Source organism: Salmo salar, chromosome ssa19 (genome assembly GCF_905237065.1).
Source record: "Salmo salar chromosome ssa19, Ssal_v3.1, whole genome shotgun sequence".
Lineage (NCBI taxonomy): Eukaryota > Metazoa > Chordata > Actinopteri > Salmoniformes > Salmonidae > Salmo > Salmo salar.
The window spans coordinates 2,088,106-2,107,641 of NC_059460.1; the positions used below are offsets into that span (position 1 = coordinate 2,088,106).

The window sequence follows — 19,536 nt, forward strand, 5'->3', positions numbered from 1 at the left end:
AATGCTTAAAGCACAGCGAAGAGCTGCTGGCAAATGCAGGAAAGTGCTGTTTGAATAAATGCTTATTAGCCTGCTGCTGCCTACCACCGCTCAGTCAAACGGCTCTATCAAATCATAGACTTAATTATAATATAATAACACACAGAAATACGAGCCTTAGTTCATTAATATGGTCAAATCCGGAAACTATAATTTTGAAAATAAAAAGTTTATTCTTTCAGTGAAATACGCAACCGTTCCGTATTTTATCTAACGGGTGGCAGCCCTAAGTCTAAATATTGCTGTTACATTGAAGGTTGTGCAATGTTATGTCATAATTATGTACAAATCTGGCAAATTTAATTACGGTCTTTGTTAGGAAGAAATGGTCTTCACACAGTTCAACGAGCCAGGCGGCCCAAACTGCTGCATATACCCTGACTCTGCTTGCACAGAACGCAAGAGAAGTGACACAATTTCCCTAGTTAAAAGAAATTCATGTTAGCAGGCAATATTAACTAAATATGCAGGTTTAAAAATATATACTTGTGTATTGATTTTAAGAAAGGCATTGATGTTTATGATCAGGTACACATTGGTGCAACGACAGTGCTTTTTTCGCGAATGCGCTTGTTAAATCATCACCCGTTTGGCGAAGTAAGCTGTGATTCGATGATAAATTAACAGGCACCGCATCGATGATATGCAATGCAGGACAAGCAAGATAAACTACTAATATCATCAACCATGTGTAGTTAACTAGTGATTATGTTAAGATGGATTGATTTGTTTTTTATAGGATAAGTTTAATGCTAGCTAGCACCTTACCTTGGCTCCTTGCTGCACTCGCTTAACAGGTAGTCAGCCTGCCACGCAGTCTCCTCGTGGAGTGCAATGTAATCGGCCATAATCGGTGTCCAAAAATGCCGATTACCAATTGTTATGAAAACTTGAAATCGGTATCCATTTAATTATACAGACGCCTGCTGGAGCTAGACAATGTTTCAGTGTACCAGGCTGTAGCTAGAGAGACGCCTAAAAATGGGCTAGAATTGAGTGTATTGTATTCTGTTTGTCTAATGTTGGTAACATTGGATATTCATTCTTATATTACGTGATGTATACGGACTCAAGTGAAGTGTGCGCACCTGCTCTATGGCTTTGACTGTGTGTTTGTTTGTGAAAGACCTCAGGGACTAACAGTCATAATTAGTAAAGTTTCTTTTGTTTCATTTATGTCTCGGTGACATTCCCCCAGGGTTTTCACTCTAGCCTTGGTAATGAGTGTGTGTGTATTGGTCGAGCTATCACATACCCATGCATGCTGTTCATGGCTTTTAATGCTCCATAAGATTATTCACCTGAAATGGGTGTTTTTTACCATTTCAGACTAGACATTTCCAGTAATTAGAGTCACATAGATGCATGTTTTTCCCCAAGCTTTTAAATAGAGGGAAAATATATATTTTCTTTATATAATTATCTCTCTCGCTCCTCTCTCTCCGCTGTGTTTGTGTGTGTTGCAGTTGACCTTTTAACCATAGCTTCTTTTGCAGGTGTGTATAGATGAGAGGGCTGACATGTAATGTTTTTTAAAGTATGTTTGTGGTATGTATATTGTCCCAAAGGGGATTCAACATTTTTAATTATCTTTCTCTCTAGGTGAAGATTGAAGGACACTCAAAAAGAGAGTCGAGACACTGAACGGTTAGAGCTATACCAGAGAGGACTATTTCATAGTCACCATGTCTCTACGTATTCCCCATCTCTGGAACCGACTCCACAGTGGAAGACCTATTATACCCTGCCTGTGAAGGTTCAAAACCTCCTTCATAACCACTATCCTGCACCTCGCCATCAGTCAAAGGAGGTAACAAACAGGCGGCAATTTTGGGGAATACTACAACTCCAGTTGCCAAATTCAGAGGGCATTTCTCCAGTCACAACGCCACTGGAATACCACGCATGTCCATCGCCCATATGGGGGCTAAAACCACTCCATAACCCACACTGACACCATTCTGAGCCCTGTATTGTCACAGTATAGTGTTTTGGTGTTGTCATCGGTGGCGGTGGATTGAGCCAAAATGGCTGGGAAGGGCAACCCGGTCCCGGGCCCCCACCTCAACGGCTTCCCCATGCCCCACTACTCCTACTTCTTCCCCCACATGCTGGGGGGGCTCTCTCCACCCGGCCTGCCCGGCCTGCCATTGAGTAGCTACAGCACGCCCTCGTCAGCCAGTAAGTACCCCTACTGTACGTCCTTAACCTTCTCTCTGCTGTTTCAATTGACTGTGTAGTGTTGGTGCATCCTAAAGCGCATTTGTTTTGGCTATGCTGTTGTCTGGTTTGCCTCAGAATATTAGCCTGTTTTTTTGGTATAGCCAACTCCTTTTTCATTGCCATGCCAAACATTGCAGAAACGGTCTGGCACTCAAGGTATCAGAGTATTGGCCTGTTGCAGTATTTTGAGTCTAAGCATATTGGCCTAAACAGCCTACCACTAGAGTTATGGTGGACCGTTTGAAAGGTCTTGTATAAGGCTCTGAGATTTTGGTTGTGTGGGCATCTTGGATACACCACAGTCCGGCTTTGTCTTTTTTGGAATGTTCGAGGTAAGAGGAATAACACTGAGCTCCGAGTGGTTTCTCCTCCTCAGAAAAAGTCGTCTTCATTAGCAGAGAAAATGTTGCTGTGCCATGCTGTCTGATCATCCGTAGAGGCTGATGGCGGGAATGGAATGATATAATAGCAATGTTACCTGTGTCCTGCAGTTGTTGGCGTTGGCATATTTTGCATCAAATTATTTAGCTTAGCTATTTATTGGTTATTGAGGATCGGATGTTGGAGAGACAGGAAATCAACAGATGCTGAGATTTTATTGTGCGGGGGAGTGAGCTTTCATCTTGGCCTGTTTAGACCAGTCCCACATGAAAGACGTGTTTGTGTTTGTAACCCGAGCATAGCGCCACACTGCCTACAGCACTCACCATCCTCAATACTCAGGCCCTCTCTAACACACACACACACACACACCATGAAAACATCCTAGATCACACAGGACAAGAGGACAGGGTAATCAACCTGACATCTCAAAATGGATAAGCCACTAAAGCCAACCTTATCTAGCCTATGTAAAATGACTACATATTGTTATGAGAGGCGTAGTCCGCCAGGTTGCTCGGGGTCAGTGTATTGACTTTCCATCTGATCGTATTAGCATGGTGTTCAATGGGATTAGCAAGAGGAGGAACTGTGATTAGCAGTCAGTCATGTCCACTTCCGCATTGAGCCCTGAAAGACTGGGAGATGCTTCTCATCCTATTCCTCATTTGAGTTGTATCTGTATTCAATTTGAATAAGTAACATTCGAATTGTAGTGGTACTGTGTGTGTGTGTGGACACTGCATCGCTATCTCTTGTGGCCTTTTGTGTGTGTGTGTGTGTGGAGTGTGTGGCGCATCTGTCTGTCAGGACTCTCTCCCAGTGTTTGACGAGAGGGGTGGCGGGGTTCCTTCACATAAGCCGCACAAACACTTCCTGGGACACTGACCATCGCTTCCTACTCACTCACGCACACACACACAAACACGTACACTCTCTCATTGACATACAGTGGGGGGAAAAAGTATTTGATCCCCTGCTGATTTTGTACGTTTGCACACTGACAAAGAAAGGATCGGTCTATAATTTTAATGGTAGGTTTATTTGAACAGTGAGAGACAGAATAACATCGAGAAAAACGCATGTAAAAAATGTTATAAATTGATTTGCATTTTAATGAGGGAAATAAGTATTTGACCCCCCCCCCCTCAATCAGAAAGATTTCTGGCTCCCAGGTGTCTTTTATACAGGTAACGAGCTGAGATTAGGAGCACACTCTTAAAGGGAGTGCTCCTAACCGCAGCTTGTTACCTGTAAAAAAGACACATGTCCACAGAAGCAATCAATCAAGGCTCTTATATATAAGGGTCTTATATCGGTTGAAAGCTTAAATTCTTGTTAATCTAACTGCACTGTCCAATTTACAGTAGCTATTACAGCGAAAACATGTCATGCGATTGTTTGAGGACAGCGCCCCATATCAAAATATTTTTCCACCGGCACAGGTTTCATAAATTCCCAAATAGTGATTAAATATTCACTTACTTTTTGAAAATTTTACTCTGATTTGTCATCCAAAGGGTCCCAGCTATAACATGTAGTGTAGTTTTGTTAGATAAAATCCTTCTTTATATCCCAAAAGGCAGTTTAGTCGGCGCCATCGATTTGAGTAATCCACTTGTTCAACTTGCAGAGAAAGGAATCCGAAAATCTACCCCTAAACTTTGTTTCAACAAGGCAAAATATGTTTCTATTTACTCCTCAGATACTATAATATTTCTTACGGAAAGAAGTATGTTTAATAGAAAACTGATTTTTAGCAGGTGCGTCCTGTCTTCATGGCGTTTCTTTGGATTTTCTCCTACCCTATCTATTGTGTTATATTGTCCTACATTATTTTTTAAATTCTACAAACTTCAAAGTGTTTTCTTTCCAATGGTACCAATTATATGCATATCCTGGCTTCAGGGCCTGAGCAACAGGCAGTTTACTTTGGGCACGTCATTCAGGCGGAAATTGTGTTCCCAATAAGACCACCTCTTAAATAATCTAGTTTAATTCATTTCCAAATGTACAAGCGGACATTTCTTACGTAAAATTATATTCATCTCCCCTAAAGTTATTAAAATAAACAGATCATTACTATTCATTATGAAAGTAGTACTCATTAGGGGGTGTCCAATCGTATCCACAGAGATCCATGTGGACTTAGGCTTTTGTTTTTGCCAAACGGTACACTCCCGATTTCAACCAGTCATATACTTGAATCAAGACATGATTAGTTGAATCAGGTGTGTTATTGCTTAGTTAGAACACAAACCTTAACCCACATTGGCCCTCTGTGGATAAGAAGTCATGCAACAAAGAACATAGCACACACAACTTTCAATGAATTATCTGAAAGCTGATTTCACATTTGCTGTACTGCTATTTTTTTTAATTCAACTTTTCGTCCTAAATCCTATCTGAAGATAGTTTCAAATCTCCCTCTCTACTGTGTATTAAAAGGTATAGGTGGTGGACCAAAAAACAATCACTTGGATGAATGTAAGACGACAATATGACAATGGTCCACCCAAAAGTGCATGAGTCTTCACCCAATAATCATCTTCTTGTACCTCCTTTGTTTGCATTTTTATCCACCACTTGTAGGTCTTCTATCTCTATCCCTCAACCCTGATCTTATTCTTCTCTGCATCAGCGACTACCTGTCCACTCCAAACGTCTTGGAGAGAGTACATTTGTTTCTAATCTTGGCAAAGGCACCATGGCTAGATGCTAAATATGCATAACTGTAGTTTGTGTGTTTTTAATCAACACGCAAGAGGAATAGGCTTGGAATAGGCTGGTTAAACAATGGGCATTTTTACATATTCTTTCATTACATGATGTATAGGGACTCAAGTTAATATTTTGTATGTGTGGTTCAAATCTGCTCTATGGCTTTGAAGTGTGCGTCTGTTCAAATGCATGTGTGCGCACCTGTGTATCAGTGTCTTACGTCTTGGCCTGTGCGTAAACTCTGCCATAGAAACCCCCATAGCTTTAATATAACTGGGATTTAGGAAAGACCTCCAGGACTAACAATCCTCATTATTTAGTGAAGTTTTATTTTGTTTCATGTTTTCATTTATGCATAAATAATGTCAATTTGTACATTTTGAAAATTTTAGAAATGAATTAAAATATATTTTTAAGAGGTGGGCATATTTGGAACACCCATGTGCTTAAGGTGTACACTCGGTACCCATTAAGCCCAGTCTGGACTTTTCACGTATTTTAACAAATATTTTTGTCTTATTAAAACATGTAAGTGAAGTCCTAAAATGTCACATGAGAGAATAATTCACTCTAGCCTTGATAATGAGTGTTAGTATTGGTAGATCTATCACATACCAGGGTTTCTGTTTCCCAGTGCAGAATAATTATTTTTATTCAATGATGGAAATACCAGTTCATGTTAGAGGTCGACCGATTATGATTTTTCAACGCCGATACCGATTATTGGAGGGCCAAAAAAAAGGTCGATGCCGATTAATCGGCCAATTTTTTTTTTTTATTTGTAATAATGACAATTACAACAATACTGAATGAACACTTATTTTAACTTAATATAATACATCAATAAAATCAATTTATCCTCAAATAAATAATGAAACATGTTCAATTTGGTTTAAATAATGCAAAAACAAAGTGTTGGAGAAGAAAGTAAAAGTGCCATGTAAGAAAGCTAACGTTTAAGTGCCTTGCTCAGAACATGGGAACATATGAAAGCTGGTGGTTCCTTTTAACATGAGTCTTCAATATTCCCAGGTAAGAAGTTTTAGGTTGTAGTTATTATAGGAATTATAGGGCTATTTCTCTCTATACGATTTGTATTTCATATACCTTTGACTATTGGATGTTCTTATAGGCACTTTAGTATTGCCAGTGTAACAGTATAGCTTCCGTCCCACTCCTCGCTCCTACCTGGGCTCAAACCAGGAACACATCGACAACAGCCACCCTTGAAGCAGCGTTACCCATGCAGAGCAAAGGAAACAACTACACCAAGTCTCAGAGCGAGTGACGTTTGAAACGCTATTAGCGCCCACCCGCTAACTAGCTAGCCATTTCACATCGGTTACACCAGCCTCATCTTGGGAGTTGACAGGCTTGAAGTCATAAACAGCGCAATACATTGCGAAGTGCTGCTGGCAAAACGCAGTAAAGTGCTGTTTTGAATGAATGCTTACGAGCCTGCTGCTGCCTACCATCGCTCAGACTGCTCTATCAAATCATATACTTAATTATAACATAATAACACACAGAAACACGAGCCTTAGGTCATTAATACGGTCGAATCCGCGAACTATCACGTTTATTCTTTCAGTGAAATACGGAACCGTTCCGTATTTTATCTAACGGGTGGCATCCGTAAGTCTAAATATTCCTGTTACATTGCACAACCTTCACTGTTATGTCATAATTACGTAAAATTCTGGCAAATTAGTTCGCAACGAGCCAGGCGGCCCAAACTGTTGCATATACCCTGACTCTGCGTGCCCCTGTGTCATGTATAATGATTTGGAATGGATTGATAGACTAGAGTAATGATGTGCATCATGCACAATTGGTGCATTTCAGTTGAGCTCATTCAGAAGCCCTTGGAAATGAAACATCGTTTCCAAATATTCACATCGGAGAGTAACAATGTTGCAATCACTAGGCTGGTAAGAGTTGTTATGTGTGATATACGTGGTTTATTGATAACGAGTCCCGAAACCCCACAGTAGTTCAAATTACTGTAAACATTTATTAACATCATCCAGTAGAACTGTAAAAAAAAAAAATCTCACATTTCTTTTAGACTAATATTTAGTTTAACAGCAGAGATTTGTATAAACCTTGCGGTCTGTCTCTCCGGAATTTGCAATATTGTTTCAATATTGATATTCGATCTCCAGCTGTCCCATAGTAATGAAGGTGTCTGAAATCATGAATCGGCTGTCATAATTGTTATGGATATATCCAAAGAAATGTCGATAGAAACATGTGAAATGACATGTAGCTAGTTTGTCTTTTCAGCTTCAGTTTGACTGTTAGCTGGGTTATTGGCTAGCTCCTCAGAACAACAGTGTCCTGACGAGAGAGCACATTTTCTATGCCAGGCGAAATCGCGCATCATTAGCTCATTGTTATGGATGTATCCAAATAAATGTCAATAGAAAACAGCTTAAACAAGGCAAATGCAGTTACTTTGCTGTTATTCTGGCGGCACTGTTTGACGTGACTACGTTAGCCGTAGTTGGCTAGCTAGCAAGCAAGAGATAAGAACATTGCCAGCCAGTATGGCAATGGAACATTTGACAGTCATTATTTAATATGTTGGTAACCCGTTGTATAAAAGTGATAATTCCCTCGAAGCCGGTGTTTGGAGGATACGTCACAGCCTTATTCTAAATTGAATTAAATTCATTTGTTTCCTCATCAATCTACACACAATACACCATAATGACTAAGTGAAAACAATTTTTTAGGAATGTTTGCAAATTTATTTAAAAAAAACAGATGCCTTATTTAAATAAGTATTCAGACCCTTTGCTATGAGACTTGAAATTGAACTCAGCTGCATCCTGTTTCCATTGACCATTCTACAACTCCACATGTAGTAAATTAAATTGATTGGACATGATTTGGAAAGGCACACACCTGTCTATATAAGGTCCCACAGTTGACAGTGCATGTCTACGCAAAAACCAAGCCATGAGGTCGAAGGAATTGTCCGTAGAGCTCAGAGACAGGATTGTATCGAAGCACAGATCTGGGGAAGGGTACCAAAAAATGTCTGCAGTATTGAAGGTCCCCAAGAACACAGTGGCCTCCATCATTCTTAAATGGAAGAAGTTTGGAACCGCCAACACTCATCCTAGAGCTGGCCGCCCGGCCAAACTGATCAATCGGAGAAGGGCCTTGGTCAGGGAGGTGACCAAGAACCTGATGGTCACACTTACAGAGCTCCAGAGTTCCTCTGTGGAGATGGGAGAACCTTCCAGAAGGACAACCATCTCTGCAGCACTCCAACAATCAGGCCTTTTATGGTAGTGGCCAGACGGAAGCCACTCTTCAGTAAACGGCATGTGACAGCCCGCTTGGAGTTTCGAAAAGGCACCTAAAGGGCTCTGACCATGAGAAACAAGATTCTCTGGTCTGATGAAACCAAGATTGAACTATTTTGCCTGAATGCTAAGCCTCACGTCTGGAAGAAACCTGGCACCATCCCTAAGGTGAAGCATGGTGATGGCAGCATCATGCTGTGGGGATGTCTTTCAGTGGTAGACTGGGAGACTATTCAGGATCAAGGGAAAGATGAACGGAGCAAAGTACAGCGAAATCCTTGACCGCAGTGGAGAAGGTGGAAAGCTTCAAATTCCTTGGTGCACAAATCACTGACGATCTGAAACGATCCACCCACACAGAGTGTGGAAGAGAAGGCACAACAGCAATTTGGCATTGCCTCAAAAACACTCAAACTTTTACAGTTTCACAATTGAGAGCATCCGGTCTGGCTGTATCACCGTCTGGTACGGCAACTGCACCGCCCGCAACCGCAGGGCTTTCCAGAGGGTGGTGCGGTCTGCCCAACGCATCACTGGGCACAAACTACCTGCCCTCCAGGACACCTACAACACCTGATGTCACAGGAAGGTCAAAAAGATCAAGGACGTCAACCACCCGAGCCACGGCCTGTTCACCCCGCAATCATCCAGAAGGCGTGGTCAGTACAGGTGCATCAAAGCTGGGACCGAGAGATTAAAAAACAGCATCTATCTTAACCTGTTGGGTCTAGGGGGCAGCATTTGCACGTCTGGATAAAAAAAATGTACCCGATTTAATCTGGTTACTAATCCTACCCAGTAACTAGAATATGCATATACTTATTATATATGGATAGAAAACACTCTAAAGTTTCCAAAACTGTTTGAATGGTGTCTGTGAGTATAACAGAACTCATTTGGCAGGCAAAACCCTGAGACATTTTCTGACAGGAAGTGGATACCTGATGTGTTGTATTGAGTTTAAACCTATCCCATTGAAAAACACAGGGGTTTAGGAATATTTTGGCACTTCCTATTGCTTCCACTAGATGTCACCAGCCTTTACAAAGTGTTTTGAGTCTTCTGGAGGGAGATCTGACCGAACAAGAGCCATGGAACGGTGATGTCCCATTAGACACCTGGCGCGCTACTTCATGTTGGGTACCCTCGTTCCAATACGTTATAAAAGGCTATGCATTCGTCCACCTTGAATATTATTCATGTTCTGGTTAAAAAGGCCCTAATGATTTATGCTATACAACGTTTGACATGTTTGAACGAACGGAAATATATTTTTTCCCCTCGTTCATGACGAGAAGTCCGGCTGGCTTACATCATGTGCTAACGAGACGGAGATTTTTGGACATAAATGATGAGCTTTTTTGAACAAAACTACATTCGTTATGGACCTGTGATACCTGGAAGTGACATCTGATGAAGAGAATCAAAGGTAATGGATTATTTACATAGTATTTTCGATTTTAGATCTCCCCAACATGACGTCTAGTCTGTATCGCAACGCGTATTTTTCTGGGCACAGTGCTCAGATTATTGCAAAGTGTGATTTCCCAGTAAGGTTATTTTTAAATCTGGCAAGTTGATTGCGTTCAAAAGATGTAAATCTATAATTCTTTAAATGACAATATAATATTTTACCAATGTTTTCTAATTTTAATTATTTAATTTGTGACGCTGACTTGACTGCCGGTTATTGGAGGGAAACGATTTCCTCAACATCAATGCCATAGTAAAACGCTGTTTTTGTATATAAATATGAACTTGATAGAACTAAAAATGCATGCATTGTCTAACATAATGTCCTAGGAGTGTCATCTGATGGAGATTGTAAAAGGTTAGTGTATCATTTTAGCTGGTTTTATGGTTTTGGTGACCCTGTCTTTGACTTGACAAAACATTACACACAACTCTTGTAAATGTACTGTCCTAACATACTCTAAATTTATGCTTTCGCCGTAAAACCTTTTTGAAATCGTAAAACGTGGTTAGATTAAGGAGATGTTTATCTTTCAAATGGTGTAACATAGTTGTATTTTTGAAAAATTTGAATTTTGACATTTATTTGGATTCAAATTTGCCGCTCTTGAAATGCACCTGCTGTTGATGGAGTGCACCACAGGTGGCACGCTAGCGTCCCACCTAGCCCCAAGAGGTTAAGGCCATCGGACTGTTAAATAGCCATCACTAGAACCTTAGAGGCTGTTGCCCTATATACATAGACTTGAAATCCCTGTAATAATGGAACACTAGTCACTTTAGTAATGTTTACATATTTTGCATTATTCATCTCTTATGTATATACTGTATTCTATTCCACTGTATTTTAGTCAATGCCACTCCGACATTGCTCAATCTAATATTTATATATTTCTTAATTCCATTCTTTTCCTTTAGATTTGTGTGTATTATTTTACATCCTAGCTCCAACAGTGCAGTAGTAACACAAGCATTTTGCTACACCCTCAATAACATCTGCTAAACATGTGTATGTGACCAATAACATTTTATTTTTTGATAACCTGCTCAAGAGCACTCCGGACCTCCAGACTGGGGCGAAGTTTTACCTTCCAACAGGACAATGACCCTTTGCACACAGCCAAGACAACGCAGGAGTGCCTTCAGGACAAGTCTCTGATTGTCCTTGAGTGGCCCAGCCAGAGCCACTCAAGGACATTCAGAGACTTCTTGGCATTCTCTCAACCAGCTTCATCTGGAATGCTTTTCCAAAAGTCTTGAAGGAGTTCCCACATATGCTGAGCACTTGTTGCCTGCGTTTCCTTCTCTGCTGTCCAACTCATCCCAAACCATCTCAAGTGGGTTGTGCAAATAGCACTTACACAGCCTGGAGGTGTGTTGGGTCATTGTCCTGTTGGAAAAGCAAACCAGATGGGATGGCGTATTGCTGCAGAATGCTGTGGTAACCATGCTGGTTAAGTGTGCCTTGAATTCTAAATAAATCACCATCAAAGCACCCCCACACCATCTCACCTCAATGCTTCATGGTGGGAACCACACATGCGGAGATCATCCGTTCACCTACTCTGCGTCTCAAAAAGACACATAGGTTGGAACCAAAAATCTCAAATTTGGACTCATCAGACCAAAGGACAGATTTCCACCGGTCTAATGTCTGTTGCTCATGTTTCTTGGCCCAAGCAAGTCTCTTCGTTTTATCGGTGTCCTTTTGTAGTGGTTTCTTTGCAGAAATTTGACCATGAAGACCTGAGTCTCACACTCCTCTGAACAGTTGATGTTGAGATGTGTCTGCTACTTGAACTCTGAAGCATTTATTTGGGCTGCAATTTCTGAGGCTGGTAACTCTAATGAACTTTTCTTCAGCAGCAGAGGTCACTTTGGGTCTTCCTTTCCTGTGGCGGTCCTCATGGGAGCCAGTTTCATCATAGCTCTTGATGGTTTTTGCGACTGCACTTGAAGAAACTTTAAAAGTTCTTGAAATGTTCCGGATTGACTGACCTTCATGTCTTGAAGTAATGATGGACTGTCGTTTCTCTTTGCTTATTTGAGCTGTTCTTGCCATAATATGGATTTGGTCTTTTACCAAATAGGGCTGTCTTCTGTATACCACCCCTACCTTGTCACAACACAACTGATTGGCTCAAACACATTAAGGAAAGAACTTCCACAAATTAACTTTTAACAAGGTACACCTGTTAATTGAAATGGATTACAGGTGACTACCTCATGAAGCTGTTTGAGAGAATGCCGAGAGTTTGCAAAGCTGCAATAAAGGCAAAGGATGGATACTTTGAAGAATTTATTTTATTGAACCTTTTTTTAACTAGGCAAGTCAGTTAAGAACAAATGCTTATTTACAATGACTGCCTAGGATCAGTGGGTTAACTGTTGTTCAATGGCGGAACAACAGATTTTTACCTTGTCAGCTCGGTGATTCGATCCACCAACCTTTAAGTTACTGGCCCAACGCTCTAACCATTAGGCTACCTGCCGCCCCGCCCCAAGAATATCATATATAAAATATATATTTGATTTGTTTAACACTTTTTTTTGGTTACTACATGATTCCATGTGTGTTATTTCATAGTGTTGATGTCTTCACTATTATTCTATAATGTAGAAAATATTAAAAATAAAGGTAAACTTTTGACTAATACTGTATGTTAATGTGATATCAGTTCTTTTTTTTATATATATATATATAAATTAGCTAAAATGTAAAAAAAAAACTGTTTTGGCTCTCTCATTATGGGGTGTTGTGTATAGATTGATTAGGCGAAAATACAATTCAATCAAGTTTAGAATAAGGCTTTAACCTATCAAAATGTGGCCGAAAAAAGCTAAAGAACATGTAGAATGAGATTTATAGTCAGCTTTCTACAATATTTTTCTCTTGTCCAAGGCTCAATCACCCATGATTGTAGTTGAAATAACCACTCACACCACCACCGACATTGCAGATTTTCAAAATAGCCTAGATTTTCATAATGATTTATTTGTTTGTCATACATTTTATTTGTTCTAATAGGCCTACAGTGTTGTTTTAAATGGTTACGTTATCCAGATTTTCATACCTTTTTATATACCGTCCCTGTGCCATACCGGGGTATACGGCACACACACACACACACAGAGCCTTCCTCTTTTCTTTCCATAAACTCATTATCAACACCAATCCATCTTGCTGTCCATAAAGTCTTGCACGCTCTGAGTTTCGCTCTCTGACCATCACCCCATCTCTCTCCCGGCACACACACACAGAACCAGTCTCACGAAATCCAAACACAGTTAAGCTCCAGTCACTCAATTCACTCAACAACAAAAATGCTGGAGAGAGAGAGTTTGTTTGGAGCTTAGAATATAGGAATTTAGCGTTGGAGGACATCCAAGGGGTTTATGGATTACAACACTGCAGTGTTCCAAATGGAGGCTAAACACACATAACTGGCAGAAGTTTTAGGGAAACGATTTGTCTCGTTCAGCCTTGATAATTATTTAGCAGATCTGTGGCCAGAAATATAGTGGACATTCTGTTACTTCTAGCAATAGCACTGGTGTCGGCACTGCGCATGGCTGCCAAGTTATTTGTTTGTGTGTAGCAAACGTTTTCCCCTTAGCAACAACGTGTATAGCTGACTCCCCGGCCCCAGGCTGTTTTTGGGTTTGGCTGGACAATTTGGTACAAACTAAATCACTTATAAAATAATTCATAATAGGATGACACAGCCTAATTATCATCCATTTCAACTGTCACTCTTGTTTACTTCTTTACATTGTCAATATTGATTCCAACATCAGTTGATTCCATGACCAACTCATGAGTGAAATATGATACTGTATGATCATTCAACTGTAATTTCACTGTTTTTAGATAAATCATTCTCGCACTCCCTAGCAGACCTGGGTTAAAATACTATTTGTAATCATTTCAAATACTTTATCTGTGCTTGATTTGAGCTTGCCTGGTTTAATGGACCAATAGAATAGTCCCAAAACTGCAAACTCAGCCCATCTGGCACTTCAGGCAGGCTCGAGCATAGAGCAAACGCTTGAAGTATTTGAATGGTTTCAAATAGTCAGCCTAGACAGTGTTCCAGGTGCTTCGGCTGAGTGGCCGGCCAGAGAGCAGTGACCTGGTTAAGACAAAGCTGTTCTCCAGTTCAGCCCCCGCAGGCCAATTATTTGGGCCAAACAGAGCAGAAGGGTTAATCCATCCGTGCTCGGCTAACACACACAGCCCAGCGCAACCTTACCTAACTTCCAGAGGTGTGTCTTTGCCAATTATTTTCTGATGAGGTAAAGGAAACCAACCCTGGAACTAAGCCCTTACCTAATCCATCCCTTCTGTCTGTAGGGAGCTCATTTAGCCTTTAGCATTTATGCTGCTAGGGTATGGGAAACTAGGATAGCGGCTAGGCTACTGATCATTCCTAGCAAATGTATTGATTTTACTCTTGCTCTAGTATTATGGTAGACTAATTACATAATTATTGGCTACTGATGTTATTATAGCCTCCATAGAACTCACTGTCATACTTTAGTCCTTGCTTGGTGGGGAATTTCAACCCTCGCCCGGCCATTGTGTGCTGCAGATTTTGACTTTACGAGCGTCAAATTGGCATGTAATTATGCCTTTTTTCATAGGGAGTGAGTGGGGGGGGGGATATGAAACAATATTTTCAGAGGCCGGAAACATTAGGACCCCTGTTCTCTGTGTGTGTGTGTCAATGTTGGCAACCTCAGCAGTATTTTAAACGGTACAAGGTGGAATTTCCTGTCTGTGTAAATATGGATATGGCAATGTGTGTGGTGAGTGCGGTGGCCTGGTCAGACAGGTGGTGTGTGTCTTCCCTGGTGTGGTCCACGACACTCTGGGAGGACATCCCAGGGACAAGCCGGGACACCATGTAGGTGGGAAGAGGGGGCCAAAGCAGAAAGTCCACCCTCCTTCCCCTCTTGTCCTTCCATTGCTGAGGGCTGAAGCAGCCAGTCAACTTTTAGTTTGTAGGTAAACAGAAAGTGGACAGACAGCAGAGTTAATTTACTAGTCTGTCCATATATCATCACCAAGATGGCGTAGCAGTCAGACGTCTTTGTCCTGTCCTGTCCCTTGTATATATCTTTTTCTTCGCATATCTTTTTAAAATATTTTCCTAAACCTCAACTTCAAAATACTCTCCTGCAACCCGCCTCACCCAATGTGGCGTGGAGCAGTTTTTTTTCTAAAGTATTTCTATTTACTTCGGATCTGGAATCCCTCAACTGAAGCTAGCCAGCTAACTACCTACCAGCTATCAGTCAGCAAACCATTGCTAGTGGTCATCAGCTAACCTTTAGCTCGGGAAAGCTCTCAACCAGTTCAAACAACTTGACTCAAACCAGAACATTTATATATTTTTTTCTCCATATCCCTGGATTCCCACCGCAAACTCTGAACATTTTCATCTGGATCTTCACAACTAGCTAACCGCAATCCCGGGTGACTACTCCTGGCTAGCGTTTCCATCCCGGCGCAAGCACCAATTAGCCTGAAGCTAGCCCGGCCAGGGCTCCTGTGCTACCACCGAAGCCCTCTCCTGGGCTACAATATCCGGACTCCTCCTACTGCCGGTACGGGGCACGGAACCACGCCGATCCCCTACGACTGGAATACCGACATAATCTGCCTGAGGATTCCAACAGGCCCCTCAGGCGCAACGTCCGCTGAAGGCCCATTCTGCTAACCGCAGCCTGCTAGCAACCTAGAGCTACTTGGAACCCTACTAATTCCACGACTGGTCTACCACCATTGTATCGACGCCACCGCACGAAGAGGCAAAAACAGACATACCCCCATCGCGACGTCCCCCAAAAGGTAACTGCTAGCTTGCTTGCCCCTGTCTGCTAACTGCTAGCTGGCCTGCCCCGGTCTGCTAACCCTGGTCTGCTAACTGCTTGCTTGCTAACCCGGTCTGCTAACTGCTAGCTTGTTTAGCCCCGGCCTACTAACTGGATCAACGGCCTGCTAACTGTCTGAATCGCCGTGTTCCCAGTCAGCCCAAACACTCACTGGACCCATATGTTCACTTGGCTACGCATGCCTCTCTCTAATATCAATATGCCTCGTCCATTACTGTCCTGGTTAGTGATTACTGTCTTATTTCACTGTAGAGCCTCTAGCCCTGCTCAATATGCCTTAACCAACCATGTTGTTCCACCTCCTACATATGCGATGACATCACCTGGTTTAAACATCTCTAGAGACTATATTTCGCTCATCATTACTCAATGCCTAGGTTTACCTCCAATGTACTCACATCCTACCTTACCTTTGTCTGTACACTATGCATTACATTTACATTTTAGTCATTTAGCAGACGCTCTTATCCAGAGCGACTTACAGTAGTGAATGCATACATTTCATATGTTTTTTTTTTTCTTCTCCGTACTGGTCCCCCGTGGGAATCGAACCCACAACCCTGGCGTTGCAAACACCATGCTCTACCAACTGAGCCACACGGGACTATGCCTTGAATCTATGCTATTGTGCCCAGAAACCTGCTCCTTTTATTCTCTGTTCCGAACGGCTAGATGGCCAGTTCGTATAGCCTTTAGCCGTACCCTTATCCTACTTCTCCTCTGTTCCTCTGGTGATGTGGATGTTAATCCAGGTCCTGCAGTGCCTAGCTCCACTCCCACTCCCCAGGTGCTCTCATTTGTTGACTTATGTAACCGTAAAAGCCTTGGTTTCATGCATGTTAACATTAGAAGCCTACTCCCTAAGTTTGTTTTACTCACTGCTTTAGCACACTCTGCCAACCCGGATGTCTTAGCCGTTTCTGGATCATGGCATAGGAAAACCACCAAAAACCCTGAAATCTCCATCTCTAAGTATAACATTTTCCACCAAGATAGAACTGCCAAAGGGGGCAGTGTTGCAATCTACTGCAAAGATAGCCTGCAGAGGTCTGTACCCAAACAATCTGAGCTTCTACTTAAAAAAATTCACCTTTCCAGAAACAAGTCTCTCACTGTTGCCACTTGCTATAGACCTCCCTCTGACCCCAGCTGTGCCCTCGATACCATATGTGAACTGATTGCCCCTCATCTATCTTCAGAGCTCGTGCTATTAGGTGACCTAAACTGGGACATGCTTAACACCCCGGCCATCCTACAATTTAAGCTTGATGCCCTCAATCTCACACAAATTATCAATGAACCTACCAGGTACGACCCAAAATCTGTAAACACGGGCACCCTCATAGATGTCATCCTAACTAACTCACCCTCCAAAAACACCTCTGCTGTTTTCAATCAAGATCTCAGCGATCACTGCCTCATTGCCTGCGACTAAACGACCACCCCCATCACTGTCAAACGCTCCCTCAAACACTTCTGCGAGCAGGCCTTTCTAATCGACCTGGCCGGGGTATCCTGGAATGACATTGACCTCATCCCGTCAGTAGAGGATGCCTGGTTATTCTTAGTGCCTTCCTCATCTTAAATAAGCATGCCCCACTCGAAAAAAATTTGAACTAGGAATAGATATAGTCTTTGGTTCACTCCAGACCTGTCTACCCTTGACCAGCACAAAAACATAATTTGGTGTTCTGCATTAGCATCGAATAGCCCCCGTGATATGCAACTTCTCAGGGAAGTTAGGAACAAATATACACAGGCAGTTAGAAAAGCTAAGGCTAGCTTTTTCAAACAGAAATTTGCATCCTGTAGTACAAACTCAAAAAAGTTCTGGGACACTGTAAAGTCCATGGAGAATAAGAGCACCTCCTCCCAGCTGCCCACTGCTCTGAGGCTAGGAAACACTGTTACCACTGATAAATCCACTATTGTTGAGAATTTCAATAAGCATTTCTCTATGGCTGGCCATGCTTTCCACCTGGCTACGCCTACCCTGGTCACCTGCCCGGCACCCTCCACAGCAACCCACCAAAGCCCCCACCATTTCTCCTTCACCCAAATCCAGATAGCTGATGTTCTGAAAGAGCTGCAAAATCTGGACCCATACAAATCAGCCGGGCTAAATAATCTCTTTCTGAAATTATCTGCCGAAATTGTTGCAACCCCTATTACGAGCCTGTTCAACCTCTCTTTCGTATCGTCTGAGATTCCCAAAGATTGGAAAGCTGCCGTGGTCATCCCCCTCTTCAAAGGGGGTGACACTCTAGACCCAAACTGCTACAGACCTATATCTATCCTACCCTGTCTTTCTAAGGTCTTCGAAAGCCAAGTTAACAAACAGATTACCGACCATTTCGAATCCCACCGTACCTTCTCCGCTTTGCAATCTGGTTTCAGAGCTGGTCATAGGTGCACCTCAGCCACGCTCAAGGTCCTAAACGACGACATAACCGCCATCGACATTACTGTGCAGCCATATTCGTCGACCTGGCCAAGGCTTTCGACTCTGTCAATCACCACACTTATTGGCAGACTCGACAGCCTTGGTTTCTCAAATGATTGCCTCGCCTACTTTACCAACTACTTTTCTGATAGAGTTCAGTGTGTCAAATTGGAGGGCCTGTTGTCCGGATCTCTGGCAGTCTCTATGGGTGTGCCACAGGGTTCAATTCTCGGGCCGACTCTCTTCTCTGTATACATCAATGATGTTGCTTTTGCTGCTAGTGATTCTCTGATCCACCTCTACGCAGACGACACCATTCTGTATACTTCTGGCCCCTCTTTGGACACTGTGTTAACTAACCTCCAGACGAGCTTCAATGCCATACAACTCTCCTTCCGTGGCCTCCAACTGCTCTTAAACGCAAGTAAAACTAAATGCATGCTATTCAATCGATCACTGCCCGCACCTGCTCGCCCGTCCAGCATCACTACTCTGGACGCCTCTGACTTAGAATACGTGGACAACTACAAATACCTGGGTGTCTGGTTAGACTCTAAACTCTCCTTCCAGACTCAAATTAAGCATCTCCAATCCATAATTAAATCTAGAATTGGCTTCCTATTTCGCAACAAAGCATCCTTCACTCATGCTGCCAAACATACCCTTGTAAAACACCGTCCTACCGATCCTCGACTTCGGTGATGTCATCTATAAAATAGCCTCCAACACTCTACTCAACAAACTGGATGCAGTCTATCACAGTGCCGTCCGTTTTGTCACCAAAGCCCCATACACTACCCACCATTGTAACCTGTACACTCGTTGGTTGGCCCTTGCTTCATACTCATCGCCAAACCCACTGGCTACAGGTTATCTACAAGTCTCTGCTAGGTAAAGCCCCGCCTTATCTCAGCTCACTGGTCACCATAGCAGCACCTACTCGTAGCACGCGCTCCAGCAGGTATATCTCACTGGTCACCCCCAAAGCCAATTCCTCCTTTGGTTGTCTTTCCTTTCAGTTCTCTGCTGCCAATGACTGGA

The 19,536-nt window shown here is 42.3% G+C and overlaps 1 protein-coding gene across 3 annotated transcripts in view; it reads left to right on the forward strand.

The window, feature by feature from the left end:
• Positions 1-19,536, forward strand: part of LOC106578316 (retinoic acid receptor alpha) — a 277,294-nt gene that overhangs the window by 119,304 nt on the left and 138,454 nt on the right. For all 3 annotated transcript variants that reach the window (XM_045701983.1, XM_045701982.1, XM_045701984.1), the window contains one exon: positions 1,642-2,220. In XM_045701983.1, coding sequence (XP_045557939.1) covers positions 2,067-2,220 — 154 coding nt within the window. In that variant the 5' untranslated portion in view covers positions 1,642-2,066. The remainder of the gene's footprint in view (positions 1-1,641; positions 2,221-19,536) is intronic.